The sequence below is a fragment of the Periplaneta americana genome, chromosome 2 (assembly GCF_040183065.1).
Source record: "Periplaneta americana isolate PAMFEO1 chromosome 2, P.americana_PAMFEO1_priV1, whole genome shotgun sequence".
Taxonomy (NCBI): Eukaryota; Metazoa; Arthropoda; class Insecta; order Blattodea; family Blattidae; genus Periplaneta; species Periplaneta americana.
The window spans coordinates 191,730,202-191,749,834 of record NC_091118.1 but is presented as its reverse complement, the minus strand read 5'-3'; the positions used below and the strand labels follow the sequence as shown (position 1 = coordinate 191,749,834).

At 31.7% G+C, this 19,633-nt stretch overlaps 1 protein-coding gene across 2 annotated transcripts in view; it reads left to right on the top strand.

The window, feature by feature from the left end:
- The window catches only part of LOC138694978 (LIM domain only protein 3-like), a 913,591-nt gene that overhangs the window by 334,176 nt on the left and 559,782 nt on the right, over positions 1 to 19,633 (top strand). For both annotated transcript variants that reach the window (XM_069819207.1, XM_069819208.1), the window contains exons 4-5: positions 1,035 to 1,172; positions 9,647 to 9,772. In XM_069819207.1, the coding sequence (XP_069675308.1) occupies positions 1,035 to 1,172; positions 9,647 to 9,772 (264 nt within the window). The remainder of the gene's footprint in view (positions 1 to 1,034; positions 1,173 to 9,646; positions 9,773 to 19,633) is intronic.

Sequence of the window (19,633 nt, the reverse complement as noted above, 5' to 3'; positions counted from 1 at the left end):
AGTATACACATTAAAACTAAAGTTAGTTAGTTAGTGGGGTTTAAAAAGGGCGCGTCAGCTACTATGGCTATTTGCGCCCTTATCTAAAATCGTTTACTAACCACAAACACAATACAATAACCAAAATACTTAAAAGAACTAAAAAGCGTTCTCACTGTTAAAACGAGGAAGACAAATGCCGTTTCAACAAGGTGATGCATTAAAAGCCATAAAAGTGAGAAGTTTGCAGACCCCAAGTAGTATTTAAAAAGAAACAACAAAACAATAAAACAAATGCCACCAGAAATAAATTGTCTGGCGCATTTATAAAATGCACGGATGTAAAAGGTCCGAATGTTAAAATCATATACTAAAAAAAAAAGTAACCTCCGGATGTAAAGAGTAGGGAGGATAAGTAAAGCGGATCAATAAAAACCTATATCACCCTGTCAAGTCCTGTATTCGATAAAAATCTCAGAACTGCATTTGTACAATTAAAATCATTTCCAAGAACGTCACGTAGAGTCGGCCGAATGCCATACTGCCGACGGACACTGTCGTATTTTCTACACTGTTTAAAATTAAATGATATGTCAATCTTCATTAAAGTATGGTATTCACTTAACTTTAACCCTTGATTTCTCCATTTTTAATAAATGGCGCTTGGCCCACTATGGCTCTGAACCCTTCAATTAGTGTAACTCTGAAAATATTGAGATTAGGACATTTTTTGCTCAGAATGTCGTCGGAAATGAGCTCCATAAGGGACGGTATATCCTCGTGAATCACCCTGTATATATATATATTTTTTTTTCTCGAGGAATTACACAGTTGTAAGGTTTTTTGCTGCCCGATTTCACACGGAATGTCTCATATGCCGAAGTAGAATGACTCATAAAATTTGTGTCGTTTCCATCATAACACTATGATTAGCTTTAGCTATAGGCCTATGCATACTTGGACAGTTTACCTGTTCCGGGAATGCCTTTAACATATTTCGGAAAGTATGTGAATTGATTATAAAAGTTTGTTACAGCATATCTATTATGTTTCAGGTTTCTCCTGAAGGCTCTGGATCTGTTCTGGCACGAGGATTGCCTAAAGTGTGGCTGTTGTGATTGTCGGCTCGGGGAAGTGGGTTCGACACTCTATACCAAAGCGGATCTCATTCTCTGCAGAAGAGACTACCTCAGGTAAGTTCTTAATGTTACCTCCCCACACCAAGATCCTTAGTCAAACAAAAATTGGGAGAATTTAAAATGCTTACTGTATAACACTAAGCCAAAACTAAATGTTTTTGCTATTAGTAGTTAGGCCGTGAAGTAATGTAACTTACGGAACCACACCCAATGATGCCACCTTACCTCGCTACGGGCACGGGGGAGCCGAATTTGCTTATACAATTAGCAGTGCCGCGTGCACTCTCTCAGTAATATCTCTGCATCATGAGCAGCTACAGACCTATGCTAGCAGTTGTTTAATTTGTAATCATAAGCTGTGCAATATTAAAGTGATAATCGACATGTACAATACACTGCGAGTGAATCGTAGTAAGAAATTTATTGTGAAGTGTGACTAATTTTAGAGGGTTACTTTATATGAAAAGAAAATATAGCTACCAAATCACGCTGTGAAATGTTTAATATAAAACAATTTTTACCTCGAAAAGGAAGTAAAAACGAGCAAAATTGTATTATTCTTTTTTTTTTTCAAATATCTAAAAAGAAAAAAAAATCCTCTAGAATATTTATTTATTTCATTGTTTATTTATTTATTTGTTTATTTATTTATTTATTTATTTATTTATTTATTTTGCTAATAATTGTAACATAAAATATAATATATACAGAAAAACATAAGCTCTCCCCTAAAAGAGTTGAACTCGTGCTCAGGGGCGGATTCCTGAATTTATGCCATTAGGTAAGTCCAGGATAACAGAGGGTTTGGAATTGAACGGGTTGCATCAGCTGCTTTTTTATGCGGATGACGTGAATATGTTGGGAGAAAATCCACAAACTATTCGGGAAATCAAGGAAATTTTGCTTGAAGCAAGTAAAGAGATAGGTTTGGAAGTAAATCCCGAAAATACAAAGTATATTATTATGCCTCATGACGAGAACATTGTACGAAATGGAAATATAAAAATTGGAAATCTATCCTTTGAAAAGATGGAAAAATTCAAATATATTGCAGCAACAGTAACAAATATAAATGATACTCGGGAGGAAATTAAACGTAGAATAAATATGGGTTATTATTGGGTTGAGAAGCTTTTATCATCCAGTCTGCTCTCAAAAAAGCTGAAAGTTAGGATTTATAAAACAATTATATTACCGGTTGTTCTTTATGGTTGTGCAACTTGGACTCTCACTTTGAAAGAGGAACAGAGATTAAGGGTGTTTGAGAATAAGGTGCTTAGGAAAATATTTGGGACTAAGAGCGATGAAGTTACAGGAAAATGGAGAAAGTTACATAACGCAGAATTACATGCATTTTATTCTTCACCTGACATAATTAGGAACATTAAATCCAGACGTTTGAGATGGGCAGAACATGTAGCACGTATGGGCGAATTCAGAAATGCATATAGAGTGTTAGTTGGGAGGCCGGAGGGAATAAGACCTTTGGGGAGGCCAAGACGTAGATGGGATGATAATATTAAAATGGATTTGAGGGAGGTGGGATATGATGATAGAGACTGGATTAATCTTGCTCAGGATAGGGACCAATGGCGGGCTTATGTGAGGGCGGCAATGTACTTCCGGGTTCCTTAAAAGCCATAAGTTATATCTTTATATAAAATAAGACCCCCTAAAATTAATTAAATTACTTAGAGTTCACCTTATATATTTAATTTGTGTTGAATAGAAATTGCTTATTGAAACTAATAATTGTGCAAAAATAAGAGCATCAGTTATCACAGTGAATTTGCACGTCCCTGTGGCAGAGACTGCTTCCGAACTCGTTTTACTTGGGCTTTGACTCTGTTAGGTTGGCATTCCGATCACATGCCGGTGGGAATCGCGTCGGAGGCTAACAACAAGCCACGCTGTACCTCGCAGCATCTAATTTGCATTACTACGTCCCTACCTGCACATGCACACGTGTCTTTCTTTATTTTGTATGTGGTTCGATTGGTCACGTGGAAGTATTCGAAGGGTCCGTTTATTGATCCACCCTGTTTGGAGATACGGCTTCTGTTGTCATTCTTCTGCACTACCCATCACATCGTCAACATACAAATGTCATCACTATGACCTATAGAATAGGATATATGCATGCATTTATGACCTAAAAACATAAAAATATGGCTAATAAAATTCGAAAAATGACTTTATCAGTAACAGATATAAGATTTTTTTAAATACAATATCTAAACAGATGGATGTTATATTTAAGCAAAATAACTTCAATAGCATGTTGAAAAGATACTGAAGAAACAAGGAGTGACCGAGAGAGAGAAGAAAGTTACGAACACTAATCTTACCTTTCTTTCCCACCACAATCTGAACACACGCTCTCGCCATGAAACAATACTAACAATACCATCCCATCGCACCTCCTCATACTCATCCTCTTTCACAATAGCCCTGCCAAGACTCTGGAATTCGTTACCTGCTAGCATCAGGGACTGTCTAAATAAAATTGAATTCAAACGCAAACTTACTAGGCACTTGGTCAGTAATTGAGACTCGTTCAGACATGGTTTCTTGTAAATAGTTCTCTTAATCTATCACAAAATATTTCAATATCCAGTAATTTCATCACTATAGAATTTTGTTATTGTAGGTTTAATTTGTAATTTAGTAAATACAAAAATATTCTTTGTTCTTAACTTCTATGATAAAATGTCTAGCTTTCATTAATCAGGTAATCTTGTCGTACTTTAATTTTTATTGTAATTTTAATTGTAAATTTAATATTAATTATAATCTTATTGTTCATGTTATAGTTGTAATCCCCTGGTAGAGGGGCAGAGAAGGCCTGACGGCCTTATCTCTACCAGGTTAAATAAATAAATACTAATACTAATGCTAATACTAACACTTGAAAATTGTAAGAAAACTCTATTTTGTTGTGTACAGCATGTTTTCGCTCACAGGGACAAACAATGAAAGTCTATTCTATTGTATTGTATTTATTAACATTCCTTGGCATTCGTACATTGCTTCATAGCTAGAATATGGAAAAAGTAAAAAAAAAAACTTAATAGTACTATAAAGTCTTAATTTATAGTCACAGTATAGATGAAATATATACAGAAGAGGTTTACAATATAGTCTACTGGTACGACACAAAGTTTTAGTATTAATTTCATGAAGCGTTGTTGAATTTCATGAATTCACCTACAGAATAGAAGGTGTGAGAAATTAGGTACTTCTTTAATTTGGCCCTAAATAATTTTATGTTTTGAGTTTAATTTTTTATATCGATAGGGAAACTATTAAAAATTTTTACTGCCTTATAACGCACTCCTTTCTGATAGCACGATAGACTTGCCGTTGGAGTATGAAAGTAATTTTATGACGTATATTTATGTCATCGGGAGGGGACTTAGCATATGGCAACCAGTCAATGCTTTTGTATAAGACAGTACATCTATTACTATACAGTACATCTCACTTGATGATATGTGCCAGAGGAAGGATAATTGTTTGTATGCATCTGAAGTGTGATTAGTGTAATAATATATTACTATCAGCGATGTATGCAATAGGGAAGAACTAAACTAAACATCATTATCTCCTCGCTTAGTTGCCTCATGAGTAATGCCTTGTTGCTGTCACTTATGACGTTCAAACCTGTCTTCTGACAGTTGACTAAGCAACAAACAATTGATCTACAGAGAATTAAAAGACTTGAATTTTTTAACAGCAATTTTTTTAAGCATTCCACAAGTTTGGATTTCATGATTAAAGTTGTTTTAACAAATACCGATTCAGTATGTCGAAACACAAACAAGTAATGGAATACTTTTTCTTTCAGAAATACAAATGTCATTTCTCACACTCCACAAATCAGTGGTGCCATGTTAAGATTAATTATTACAAAATATGATTAACTACCTCGCCATACGACTGTTCAGGTTCAAAATTCTTCGACTTCCTGATTTCTATATGAACCAGTGGCTTGTGCAGCAAATGCTGCAAACTAAGTTCATTAGACGTTCAAATAAACATTTTTCAGATTTATTTTCAATTAAGAATACCAGACATTCTGAAAGTTATTTGCTTCCGTAATAATGAAAGATACTCTCTCTCGAGCCAATACTGAAGAGAACCACGCATATAAATATCTACACCACACCGCCATTAAATATATGAAAAAGACCCAACCCCACTTGATTAATAACTATAAAAATATTTGATTTTTAATAATACTATTATCTTACGTAAGGTTTATAGCTTTCAGTAACGTATACTATATATACTATATAGCTGCCACTCAGTAAAATATAGAAATCAAAATCTAATTTAAGTTATTCTCTACATCTACTTATATAACCCCAAAAGTTTCACTTTCATATCATCAATATAGCATTAATATGTATAATAAATGATAAATAGTCACATCACGGCATCAACTGCAATAATATTTCATTTCTGATGGTAATAATGTCATCAAACCACCTCAAGTTTTGTAGTTTTTAATATCCAATACACAGCTGTACCGAGAAAATTACACACCACAGAATCGAACCTGTAAATTATTTTTAGTAAGTTAAGTTTTTAATAACCAATTTAATTTGAGCACTAAATATGCCACCATTCTTGCAGATCATGGCCTTCGTGTAATATTGTTTACTGTAGTGTGTGTTTTGTTTTATTCTGTAATCCAATTAGCTAGTTCTCAAAACTGACGACATATGGATTTTGGAAAATAGGAAAATTATGTTGAAAAATTGATATTTCACTGAAAACTACAATTTTTATGAAAAACTTTGAGTTCCAAGCTTCAAAATGAGGGGTCATTTATTAAAATCCGTTCAGCCGTTTTCCCGTAATTTCCATTACCAATTTCAAATTATATATATATATATATATATATATATATATATATATATATATACTAGTGGTTTGTGCAGCAAATGCTGCTGCAAACTAAGTTCGTTAGGCGTTCAATTAAAAATTTTTCAGATTTATTTTCAATGAAGAATACTTGTCTTTTTCATAGTTATTTGCTTCCATAATAATGAAACATACTCCCTCTCAATGGATTTTTTTTAGGCCAAATACTTTTTCTTGAACCTATCCAAATTCAGTTTTTGAGTATCAACGCTAAAACGCAAGTATCAATGTCAGGACGATAGCAGTAGCTATTTCAGGTCATTGTGGATTGTAGGCAAAAGTTAAAAAAATGTCAGGTTTGCTAAGCTTTCGAACAATAGCATTTTCGTATAACTGCTGCATGTAGAACTTGAAATGTAGAGCGTAAAATCATTTTATCCTATTAAGAGATCTTGCTGAAATGATCTGGAGACTACAAAATTTTCTAGGCCTCTTATTTTATCAGTAATACCTTTTTATCTTTCCTTAAGAACTGTAATTTTTGCGCTCTCTCGAGCCAATACTGAAGACAATGACACATATCAATATCTACACTACACCGCCATTAAGTACATGAAAAAGACCCAACCCCACTGGTTTAATAAGTATAAAAATATTTGATTTTTAATAATAATATTATTATCTTACTTAAGTTTGTAGTCATTTATAGCAGTCACTCAGTAAATTATAGAAATGAATATCTAAATTAACATATTCTCTACATTTACTTACATAACCTCAAAACGTTTCTCTTTCATGTCATCAATATAGCATCAATATTATGTACAATCAATGAAGAATAGACGCATCATGATATTAACTATAATAATATAAAATATTTAATTTCTAATGGTAATAATGTCATCAAACCATCTCAAGTTTCGTAGATTTGAATATACAATACACAGCTGTACTCAGAAAATTATACACTGCAGAATCAGTTTTTAATAACAAATTGGATTGAGCTCTAAATATGTCTGCAATCCTGCAGGTCATAGCCTTCGTGTAATAGCCTATTGTTTATTGTAGTGTGTGTTTTGTTCTGAAATTCAATCAATTCGGCCGTGATTCCATAAAATTAGTTCTCAAAACTGACAACAGATGGATTTTGGAAAATAGGAAAATTATGTACGAAAATTGACATTTCACTGAAAACTACTACTTTTCCGAAAAACTTTGGATGCCGGGCATGAAAATGAGAGGTTACTCATTAAAATCCGTTCAGCCGTTTTCCCGTAATATCCATTACCAGTTCAAATTATATATATAGATAGCTAGGCAAAATTTAAAAGTAATTAGTAATTTATGCAGAAACCATTTTTTACACGAAACACATCTTTTGAATCCCCTCTATTTCTAGTCTGGACATCCCTGTTGAGATGACAGTCAATAAATCGGGGCAGCATTTAGCCATCACAACATATAAAGATTAGAGAGAGGCGTTTCTTTTGTTTGAACACTTGTAGATGGTGATATCATAACAGAACACGCGGGCGTTACGTCCGAGCAAATGTTTACACATGTACGTAATACTGAGCTAAAACCCTTTCCATTTTTTACGATTGCACTTCACGAGCAGCAGTACGAAGCCCTCGGACACATCGCCATTCGCAAGGACTTCGATTCCCACGCAAACATTGAAACAACTCATGAGTGGGTAAAGTAACAGTAGCAATGCATTACGTAACTCCCGATTTCATTGTTTGTCCTACTAATTTGTTTTAGTTTACGTCAAAATATCATTATTGAAAGCGGTATTCTATAACGTTTCCTTTTTCATCATACGAAATAAAAATATAGATTGTTTGTTGTTTGAAGTCGTTTTGGTTGTCGTGCTCTTCCACCTCTTTGCTGTAATTATCTTTCTCCGTTCACCTCTCCCTCTTTTCTCTCTACACTTTCTGTCATATTTACCTTCTCTTTTTCTCCTTCGTCGAATACTTAATTTACTCCATTCTCAAAAATGACTTTTCCTACTCCATCCTTGACACGTATTCTTCTACGTCACTACTTCTTTCTTCTTCTACTTCACCAATACCCTCATAACTTCTTCCACTTCAACAATACCTCTTCTATCTCTTCCATTACACCAATACTTCCTCTTTCTTCTTCCATTTCATCAATACATTATACTTCTTCGTATACGTCACAAATACTTCATCTTTCTTTTTATAATTCACCAATAACCCACCTATCTTCTCCTACTTTATTAATACCTCGTGTTTCTTCTACTTCAAGAATGCCTCGTCTTTCTTCTTCTACTTCACAATACCCTCATAACGTCTTCCACTTCAACAATACATCTCTTTTCCACTACACCAATACTTCCTCTTTCTTCTTCCTTTTCACCAATACATTGTACTTCTTCGTATACTTCACAAATACTTCATCTTTCTTTTTATACTTCACCAATAAGCTACCTATCTTTACCTACTTTATTAATACCTCCTGTTTCTTCTACTTCAACAATACCTCGTCTTTCTTCTTCTATTTCACCAATACCCTCCTAACTTCTTCCATTTCAACAATACCTCCTCTATCTCTTCCACTACACCAATACTTCCTTTTTCTTCTTCCATTTCACCAATACATTGTACTTCTTCGTATACTTCTCAAATACTTCATCTTTCTTTTTATACTTCACCAATAAGCTACCTATCTTCACCTACTTTATTAATACCTCCTGTTTCTTCTACTTCAACAATACCTCGTCTTTCTTCTTCTACTTCATCAATACTCTCATAACTTCTTCCACTTCAACAATACCTCCTCTATCTCTTCCACTACACCAATACTTCCTCTTTCTTCTTCCATTTCACCAATACATTGTACTTCTTCGTATACTTCACAAATACGTCATATTTCTTTTTATACTTCACCAATAAGCTACCTATCTTCACCTACTTTATTAATACCTCGTCTTTCTTCTTCTACTTCACCAATACTCTCATAACTTCTTCTACTTGAACAATACCTCTTCTATCTCTTCCACTACACCAATACTTTCTCTTTCTTCTTCCATTTCACCAATACATTGCACTTCTTCGTATACTTCACAAATACTTCATCTTTCTTTTTATACTTCACCAATAACCCACCTATCTTCTCCTACTTTATTAATAGCTCATGTTTCTTCTACTTCAACAATACCTCGTCTTTCTTCTTCTACTTCACCAATACGCTCCTAATTTCTTTTTCGTTGGAACACTACTCGTTTCACGAAATTTATTAATCAAGTTACAAATCATAGTAAGATCTAGAATCGAACATCAGAGGAATTCTCTTCAAAGAATATGTAGACAGCACAAACGGATGACGTACGAGCATATGAATTATAAAATAACAATTATTAGGTATTTTATTTTCCATTTCACCATTCCTTTCCTAGCAGAAATTATATAATCATAAAACACGTGCTTTTGATATCAACTTACCGCTCCGTATATCCCTTTAGGCAGGACTCCCCTTCACCCGAAATGTCGGTTAGGGCCAAGCTAACCTTCCGCTGGATTTCCGCCCTGCTCACGTTTCACAGATAAACCGCTCACTCAGTATATTGAAGATCTTGAATAGTAAAAGCAAGCACCGGTAGGTATTATTATTATATTTTTTGTTTTCAGATTATTTGGAAACACCGGACATTGTGCGGCGTGCTCCAAAGTGATCCCAGCCTTCGAGATGGTGATGAGGGCCAGGAACAACGTGTACCACCTGGAATGCTTCGCGTGCCAGCAGTGCAACCACAGGTCTGTGCCAGAATTTGATTTAGTAGTATCAGAAGATGTTAATGTAGTGAATTCGTAGAAAATTCTATAATGAGCGATTACAAATTTTGGTGTGCCTACTTTCATGCACTGTGAAATCTTACAGTTTCTACAGGATTGTCTTTTCCAGGAGAGGTGATTTACCTTCATTATGTTACGATATAATTTTTTCATGGGGAATTTGTACTTCAGAAGAATTTCATTCATATACTGTTTAAAACTTCGTGATATAATTAGGTTATATGCCAGAATTTTTTTCAATTTCGGAGATTTTATTTTCATCTCATGTAATACAATAATTATCTGATCTTAGATATTTTCAATCAAAAATCTTTCATTTAAATATGATATATTGCAAAGTTATATACTGAATAGTCTTAATTTAGGAAACTTTTATTAATACGTTGCAACTGAATTTTGCTGTAGGAATTCTGAACTTACTATACTTTTGTTTACATATCTTGCGAATTAATACTGATTTTACAAGATTTACGTTTACGTAACTTGTTCTGGCAACTTAATTATTAGTCATAAATTCTGAACTTATTAGAACTTTTCGCCATTTTAATTTCTAATAACTGTAAGCAGTGTATTTTTTTATATAACAGTAAATAACTATAGTCCTAATGTACTGTGTAAGATACAGTTTTCTACTGTAATATGGCGATTTAATTGCCTTAAATTTTAAACTTAGGGTACCTCTTTACATAAAATATTCGTCGATTTAATTCCGTCTGAGGAATTGTGAATTTAGGAGACTGTGTTACGTATAATATCCGACGATTTAAATTCATCTCAGTAATCCTGGACTTAGGATACTTTTCCATATACAATATTCGACGATTTAATTCTGTCTGAGGAATTCAGAACTCAGGAGACTTTTTACTTATAATAAGTGACGACTTAATTTCGTTTTAATAATTCTGAACTTAGAAAACTTTTCTATATATGGTATTAAGCGATATAATTCTGTCTGAGGAATTCTGAATTCAGGAGACTTTTATTACATAATATAAAATCGGCGATTTATTTCGGTCTAAAGATTTCTGAATTTAGAAGACATTTTGCATATAACATTTGGCGGTTTAATACTGTCTAAATATTTCTGAATTTAGAATAAATTTTCATATAACATTCGGCAGTTTAATTCCGCCTAAATAATTTTGAATTTTGAATACATTTTGCATATAACATTCGGCGGTTTAATTCCGTCTAAAGATTTTTGAATTTAGAATACATTTTACATATAACATTCGGCAGTTTAATTCCGTCTAAAGATTTTTGAATTTAGAATACATTTTACATATAACATTCGACGGCATAATTCCCTCTAAAGATTTTTTAATTTAGAATACATTTTGCATATAACATTCGGCGGTTTAATTCCGTCTAAAGATTTTTGAATTTAGAATACATTTTACATATAACTTTCGGCGGTTTAATTTCGTCTAAAGATTTTTGAATTTAGAATACATTTTGCTTATAACTTTCGGCGGTTAAACTCCGTCTAAAGGTTCCTGAATTTAGTATAAATTTTGCATATAACATTCGGCGGTTTAATTTCGTCTGAAGATTTTTGAATTTAGAATACATTTGCATATAACTTTCGGCGGTTTAATTCCGCCTAAAGATTCCTGTATTTAGAATAAATTTTTCATATAACATTCGGCGGTTTAATTCGTCTAAAAATTTCTGAATTTAGGAAACTTTTTATAATATAATACCTATACAGCGATTCATCTTCACTGGAAATTCTGATTTTACAAGATTTTTACATATAATTGAAGGGTTTCAAATCAAGCATAAATAATCCACATGAAATTATTTCGGAAATATTCACATCGTATCGAACTCAATATCATTTTCAGCCTTCAGCAGTTCAGGAAACAGTCATTCATACTTACCGGAAGGTAGATTAATATAGGAGAGTGTGAATAAGATAAACATAATTTTTGTGATATTGAGGGGTAGTCACTTCTGGTTTGGAACCCTTGAATTACTACGCGGCTATTTAAATGTGACTCAGGAATTCTGAATTTAGGAGAAATTTATTTACACGTAATATCCTGCTACTTAACTCTGCTTTAAAGTTTTTATTTCAGAAAATTTACGTATAATTTCGACGACTTAATTATATCTTAGAAAATCTGAATTCAGAAGACTTATATTTACCTATGGAAACTGTAGGGAAGACTGTTCTAAATCAACTTATATATTTCTTTTTAGGAAAGACAATTTCAAATTTGAAATCCTGAATGTAAAATTTGAAGAAAAAACTATAGTAAATTTAACCTCAACTCGCGCATTGTGTTACACGTTCAGTCGAAGATTGACGGTTGGTGACAGTGAAATATAAGATTGAGAGCGTTGGTACGTTTAACCAAAGGTCCCGGGTTCGATACCCGGCCCCGGAACAATTTTTCCCTCGAAATTATTGAAATTAACTTTACAGGGAGTTATTCCTGAAAGCTTAATTTGCATAATACACTTCACTGTACGTAACAGAAAACCACAATTTAAAGTCACACAGAGTTAGTGTGCACTCTAATGTTGGTTGCTTGACGGTTGTCAGCCCACTTTGAGGTCTGTGGTTATAGAGGGAAAAATTGGATCGGTGTCGGGTAGAGTTCCGGGGTAGCTCAGTGGGAGAGCGTTGGTACGTTTAACCAAAGGTCCCGGCCCCGGAACAATTTTTGCCTCGAAATTATTCAAGATTGGCAAGTTCTTTCCATCAGTAGTCATAGCTATCTCTTTTCTTCCCTGTGAGCTTCATATAGAAACAAGCTAAGTCTTTAAAACTAGTTTGTGCATGAACATTTAATGGGAATATAGTACGCAGGATTATCAACAAGAATAAGTTGAAATTACTTAAGATGATCTTACTCTGGGTCTTCATTTTGTATACGGCGATTTAAATGATCTTATAACACCAAATCTTTTTAGATTTTGTCAACACAATATAATATTCTGGAGCTTAATTCTGTCTTCAGAATTCTGAACTTCCGAGACTTTTATTGCTTAAAATACGATGTGACTTTTCTATCTTAGGAATTATGAGCTTAGGAGTCAGTTACGTATATAATATTCCTCAACTGAATGCTATCTCAAGTATTCTGAACTTAGAAGACTTCCATTTATATTTTAATATGCTAATAGTTAATTCTATTTTAAGAATTCTGAATTGAGAGATAGTTTAGTTGGACAGAATTTGTTGTGACTTAATGCTTTTAGAAATTCTGAATTTAGGAGATTTTTATTTACATAGAATATTCCACAACTTATTGGTGACAGGAATTTTGAATTTGAGATTTTTATTTACATAGAATGTTGCGGCTTGTTACTGTTATAAATGCTATGAGTTTAGGGAGATTTTTACTCACATAAAATATTCTACGACTTAATGCTATAACCAGTTCTGAATTTGGGAGAGTTTTATTTACATAGAAATTTTCTACAATTTAATGGTGTTAGGAATTCTGAATTTACGATATTTTAATTTATATATAATATGAAACGAGTTATTGCTATTAGAAATTCTATATAATGTACCACGATTTATTGCTATTAGAAATTCTGAATTTAGGAGATTTTTATTTACATAGACATATTCAGCAACTAATGGTATTATAAATTCTGAATTTACGAGTCTTTAACGTATATATAATATACCACGATTTATTGCTATTAGAAATTCTGAATGTAGGAGATATTTATTTACATACAGTAGAAATATTCTGCAACTAATGATGTCATAAATTCTGAATTTATGGGACTTTAACTTATATATTATAATATACCACGGTTCATTGCTATTAGAAATTCTGAATTTAGGAGATATTTATTTACATAGAAATATTCTGCACCTAATGGTGTTAGAAATTCTGAATTTACGAGACTTTAACTTATATATAATATACCACGATTTATTGCTATTATAAATTCTGAATTTAGGAGATATTTATTTACATAGAAATATTCTGCAACTAATGATGATATAAATTCTGAATTTATGGGACTTTAACTTATATATTATAATATACCACGGTTTATTGCTATTAGAAATTCTGAATTTAGGAGATATTAATTTACATAGAAATATTCTGCAACTAATGGTGTTAAAAATTCTGAATTTACGAGACTTTAACTTGTATATAATATACCACGATTTATTGCTATTATAAATTCTGAATTTAGGAGATATTTACTTACATAGAAATATTCTGCAACTAATGGTGTTAGAAATTCTGAATTTACGAGACTTTAACTTATATATAATATACCACGATTTATTGCTATTATAAATTCTGAATTTAGGAGATATTTATTTACATAGAAATATTCTGCAACTAATGGTGTTAGAAATTCTGAATTTACGAGACTTTAACTTATATATAATATACCACGATTTATTACTATTATAAATTCTGAATTTAGGAGATATTTATTTACATAGAAATATTCTGCAACTAATGGTGTTAGAAATTCTGAATTTACGAGACTTTAACTTATATATAATATACCACGATTTATTGCTATCAGAAATTCTGAATTTAGGAGATATTTATTTACATAGAAATATTCTGCAACTAATGGTGTTAGAAATTCTGAATTTACGAGACTTTAACTTATATATTATAATATACCACAGTTTATTGCTATTAGAAATTCTGAATTTAGGAGATATTTATTTACATATAAATATTCTGCAACTAATGGTGTTATAAATTCTAAATTTACGAGATTTTAACTTATATATATTATACCACGTTTTATTGCTATTAGAAATTCTGAATGTAGGAGATATTTATTTACATACAGTAGAAATATTCTGCAACTAATGATGATATAAATTCCGAATTTATGGGACTTTAACTTATATATTATAATATACCACGGTTTATTGCTATTATAAATTCTGAATTTAGGAGATATTTATTTACATAGAAATATTCTGCAACTAAAGGTGTTAGAAATTTTGAATTTACGAGACTTTAACTTATATATAATATACCACGATTTATTGCTATTATAAATTCTGAATTTAGGAGATATTTATTTACATAGAAATATTCTGCAACTAATGGTGTTAGAAATTCTGAATTTACGAGACTTTAACTTATATATTATAATATACCACGGTTTATTGCTATTATAAATCCTGAAAATAGGAGATATTTATTTACATAGAAATATTCTGCAACTAATGGTGTTAAAAATTCTGAATTTACGAGACTTTAACTTATATATAATATACCACGATTTATTGCTATTAGAAATTCTGAATTTAGGAGATATTTATTTACATAGAAATATTCTGCAACTAATGGTGTTAGAAATTCTGAATTTACGAGACTTTAACTTATATATTATAATATACCACGGTTTATTGCTATTATAAATCCTGAAAATAGGAGATATTTATTTACATAGAAATATTCTGCAACTAATGGTGTTAAAAATTCTGAATTTACGAGACTTTAACTTATATATAATATACCACGATTTATTGCTATTAGAAATTCTGAATTTAGGAGATATTTATTTACATAGAAATATTCTGCAACTAATGGTGTTAGAAATTCTGAATTTACGAGACTTTAACTTATATATTATAATATACCACAGTTTATTGCTATTAGAAATTCTGAATTTAGGAGATATTTATTTACATAGAAATATTCTGCAACTAATGGTGTTAGAAATTCTAAATTTACGAGATTTTAACTTATATATATTATACCACGTTTTATTGCTATTAGAAATTCTGAATGTAGGAGATATTTATTTACATACAGTAGAAATATTCTGCGACTAATGATGATATAAATTCTGAATTTATGGGACTTTAACTTATATATTACAATATACCACGGTTTATTGCTATTATAAATTCTGAATTTAGGAGATATTTATTTACATAGAAATATTCTGCAACTAAAGGTGTTAGAAATTTTGAATTTACGAGACTTTAACTTATATATAATATACCACGATTTATTGCTATTATAAATTCTGAATTTAGGAGATATTTATTTACATAGAAATATTCTGCAACTAAAGGTGTTAGAAATTCTGAATTTACGAGACTTTAACTTATATATAATATACCACGATTCATTGCTATTAGAAATTCTGAATTTAGAAGGTATATATTTACATAGAAATATTCTGCAACTAATGGTGTTAGAAATTCTGAATTTACGAGACTTTAAGTGATATATAATATACCACGATTCATTGCTATTAGAAATTCTGAATTTAGAAGGTATTTATTTACATAGAAATATTCTGCAACTAATGGTGTTAGAAATTCTGAATTTACGAGACTTTAACTTATATATAATATACCACGATTTATTTTTTTTTATATATTCTGAATTTAGGAGATTTTTATTTACATAGTAAATTCTACGACTTAATGCTGTTGGAAATTCTGAATTTAGGAAATTTGTGAGTATGTTACTTTAAACAAATTACTATAATATGGCTATCAATACTCTGAACTTCAGAATTTAGTTGTTAAGCGGATATAATAAGTTGAAATCTACAGTAGAAACAGCTTTCAGACTTCTTGAACCCAGCAGTTCATGAAATTGTGAAGTGCTTTTCACAAATTGGACGGAATTTCAAGGTTTCTTTCTTCCGATATTGTTTATCAACTACATCTCAAAAGAGTTTCTACTCAGCGATAAAATTAACTAAATATTATTAAAATTTGTTAAATTAACAGTTTTATATTTCACTGTGTTAACTTACGAAACTTAATTTGGTAGTTTACCTCAGTGATAGTTTCGGAGTGATTTGTCGCCATTTCGAATTTCTAGTGAGGTTTCGCTCGTTCTTTCGGTTTCTTCTTGCTTGATGTCATGTGTAGAAGACGGTGTGGGTGTGTTTGCGATTCGTGGTGTTTGTCGAGAAGGATGTGCGTTCTGAAATTCAGTTGAGTGTTGAAGATGTGTTTTGCTTGTGTTTTTGTGTGTCTATTATATTGTACAGATGTTGCATTATATCTTTGCCGCTGATTAACTGTTGAGTTTAAAGTGGTTTATTTTGTTTGTGGTTGTCAGAGTACTAAAAACAAAGAAGGAAAAACGATGTCCGCTTTCCTTCACTCCAATGCTCTGTTCACTGTTTGTCTGAATGTGACAGTTTAAGCATATTTTTTCTCACAGATGAGTACAACCTTTTGCTATCTCTCCTACCCCTCTTCCAAAACTGTAACGTTACAAAGAGGAAGAGATATAATAAAATATTACTATCGTTCCTAAACACTGAACTAAATTTCAGAACTCTCACAACACTACCAATCACAAACACAATATACTACCACCGACATATCCCTTCACATGACAGCAAGCAAAAGGAAACCGGAAAACCTCATTAGAAAATTGAAAATGGCGACAAATCACGCCGAAACTAGTCACGTAGGTAAAGTGTCTTAGTCAGTTTCATTAGTTAACATAGTGAAATATAAAAGTTGTTAATTTAACAAGTTGTAATTATCACTAGGGATATACAGGGACATCATTTTATTTTTACTTTCATTTTTATTGTACCTGCATTTCTGAATGTGCTTCACTCTCACCCCTTCACTAATGTCCTTTCTCCCGTCAGACACACAAACTTACGGCCGCTGTTGCATTCGAAGTCTTCAAGCAGTGAAGTAAACACTGCAGTGTATAGTGTGTTTCATAAATATGATTGAGTTTTCTATAGAAGAAAGAACCTATATTAATAATATCGTACTAAAAAATTATATTCAAGAAACGATAAATTAAATTTCAGAGAATATGCTTCAAAATGTTTTTAATAATATGCGTATTGGATTGAAGCCTGCATTGTAATGAACGGCAACCATTTTCAGCAACTTGTTTAAAAATTCAGATTAGCTTTTTTTGAATTGAGGTGCTTAGAAGCAAAGGAATGCTAGTGACATTTGTAATAACATGAGTTAAGTGCATCCAGTGTAAGCAAAAGTATCTAAAATTTTAGTGGCAAAGGGATATTTTAATCGCATCATTCATTAAAATTTAAATAAAAATTTCACCGATTTTACGAAAGCTTAAATATTTAAACCCCATTTTCTCAAAAGTAACTTAAGTGCACTTACAGCCCTTTACTTATGATCCCCTCAATTTAAATGCACTCTCTATATTGTATGTTAACACCAATAATTAATGTGCTAAATAAAGTAGACATTACATAACGAATATAACCGCCTGAAAAGTTGAGTTTAAAAAAAAAATTGTTACTACTCTACTGTATTTTGATAAATTCCGTAAAAGTGATGATCAAACTGAAAATCGTAATATCGTATTTCCCTACAACATAAATGGATACACTACTTTTCTCTCCTCCTATAGCTAGTAAAATGATTCGTTTACATATTGCACTAGTAACATCAAACTCCTGTAATGGAAGGGGGCAACAGTGTTTCCGAGTATATCCAGGTTAATGTTAAAAATGTTGGTAAAAATAAAGTGATGTCCCTGTACAAGTGTTAAAGTATGTGAATCAAGAATCGAAAAAATGTAACTTGTAACAGAAAAGTACAGAGAGAACCAAGCAAGACTTCAGGGGATTTTAACACGCAGGTTTCTTGAATGGCTAACGATACGCAATGGGTCTTTTGTCGATTATCGTTTGTCCTTCGCGCGTTGGATTGTTGGCTTTGAAGTCGGTTGCTGTCTTGTGTATATACTGTGAAGAGGGCTAAGGCTCATTCACAATGAAAATTAAACATAACGTAAGCGTTAACTTTAGAATGTAAACGTTACGGTAAAATCAAGAAGTCATACCATCATTCACGATGGGAACATAAACATAACAGCAAACATACTTGGTAACCATGGAAACATAACAATGACGCCATTTCCTCATATTCTGTCGTATACTTCAGCGCTCCACGATCGTGTTCTGTTTAGAAATCACGTGAGCATAAGCATGAAAGTTTGGAGTTTGCAAACTTTCATGTTAACGTCTAACGGTAATGTTAATGTCAGTGTTTATGTGAATCGTTGTGAATGATCCCATTTGGTAGCCTGGCTATTAGAGGAATAAAAGATAAATTAATTTCTAATCCTTTTCATGCCCCTAATCATGAATTACATGAAATTGAAATTAATATACCTTTTATTAGAGTTATTAATAAGAGGATTTTTGTTGAATTGTTGATCATTAGAGAAGAGTTTCAGTTTAATAATCTAAAACACTACATTTTCACTGTAGAAATAAAGAAAACTTTTATAAATTTACTTAAAGACTATAAATCTCATTAACATCTTTTGTGTTCATGTTACGGTTATGTTTAATTTTCATTGTGAATGGGCCTTTACGGTTAGAATCTTGATTAGGTACATCACTGAACAGAGAGTGTTAATTGTCGAAACTTATGTGTTAAAGAAGTGTTACGATAGGTTTTTACGAAAATTTCATATACGTTTTGGCGCACGGGTTGGTGAATGGCTAATGGTAACCATTATATTTAATTTAATTGAACTAGCTAGCTAGTGAGTACAAATTAAAATTATAAAACAAAAATGTTTCTAGCCACAACCGTAAGAGCCATGCTCGTGTACGGTGTGGTCTTAGCCAATAATATAACATAAAATTTACAAGGACAGTTTACTAAATACAATAAGTAACTTAATTCAAACCGATAAATAACACACAAGACCAAAAAAAAAAAAAAAAAAAAAAGCAGAAAGAGAAAAAGAGAGAAAAAACACATTTAATATAAATTGACAATCAGACAGAACCCAGTGATATTCAATAAAACATGAATATAGTCGACAGAAATAAAAGGTAAAAAAAATAAACATTTGTTAATATTATATATCATGA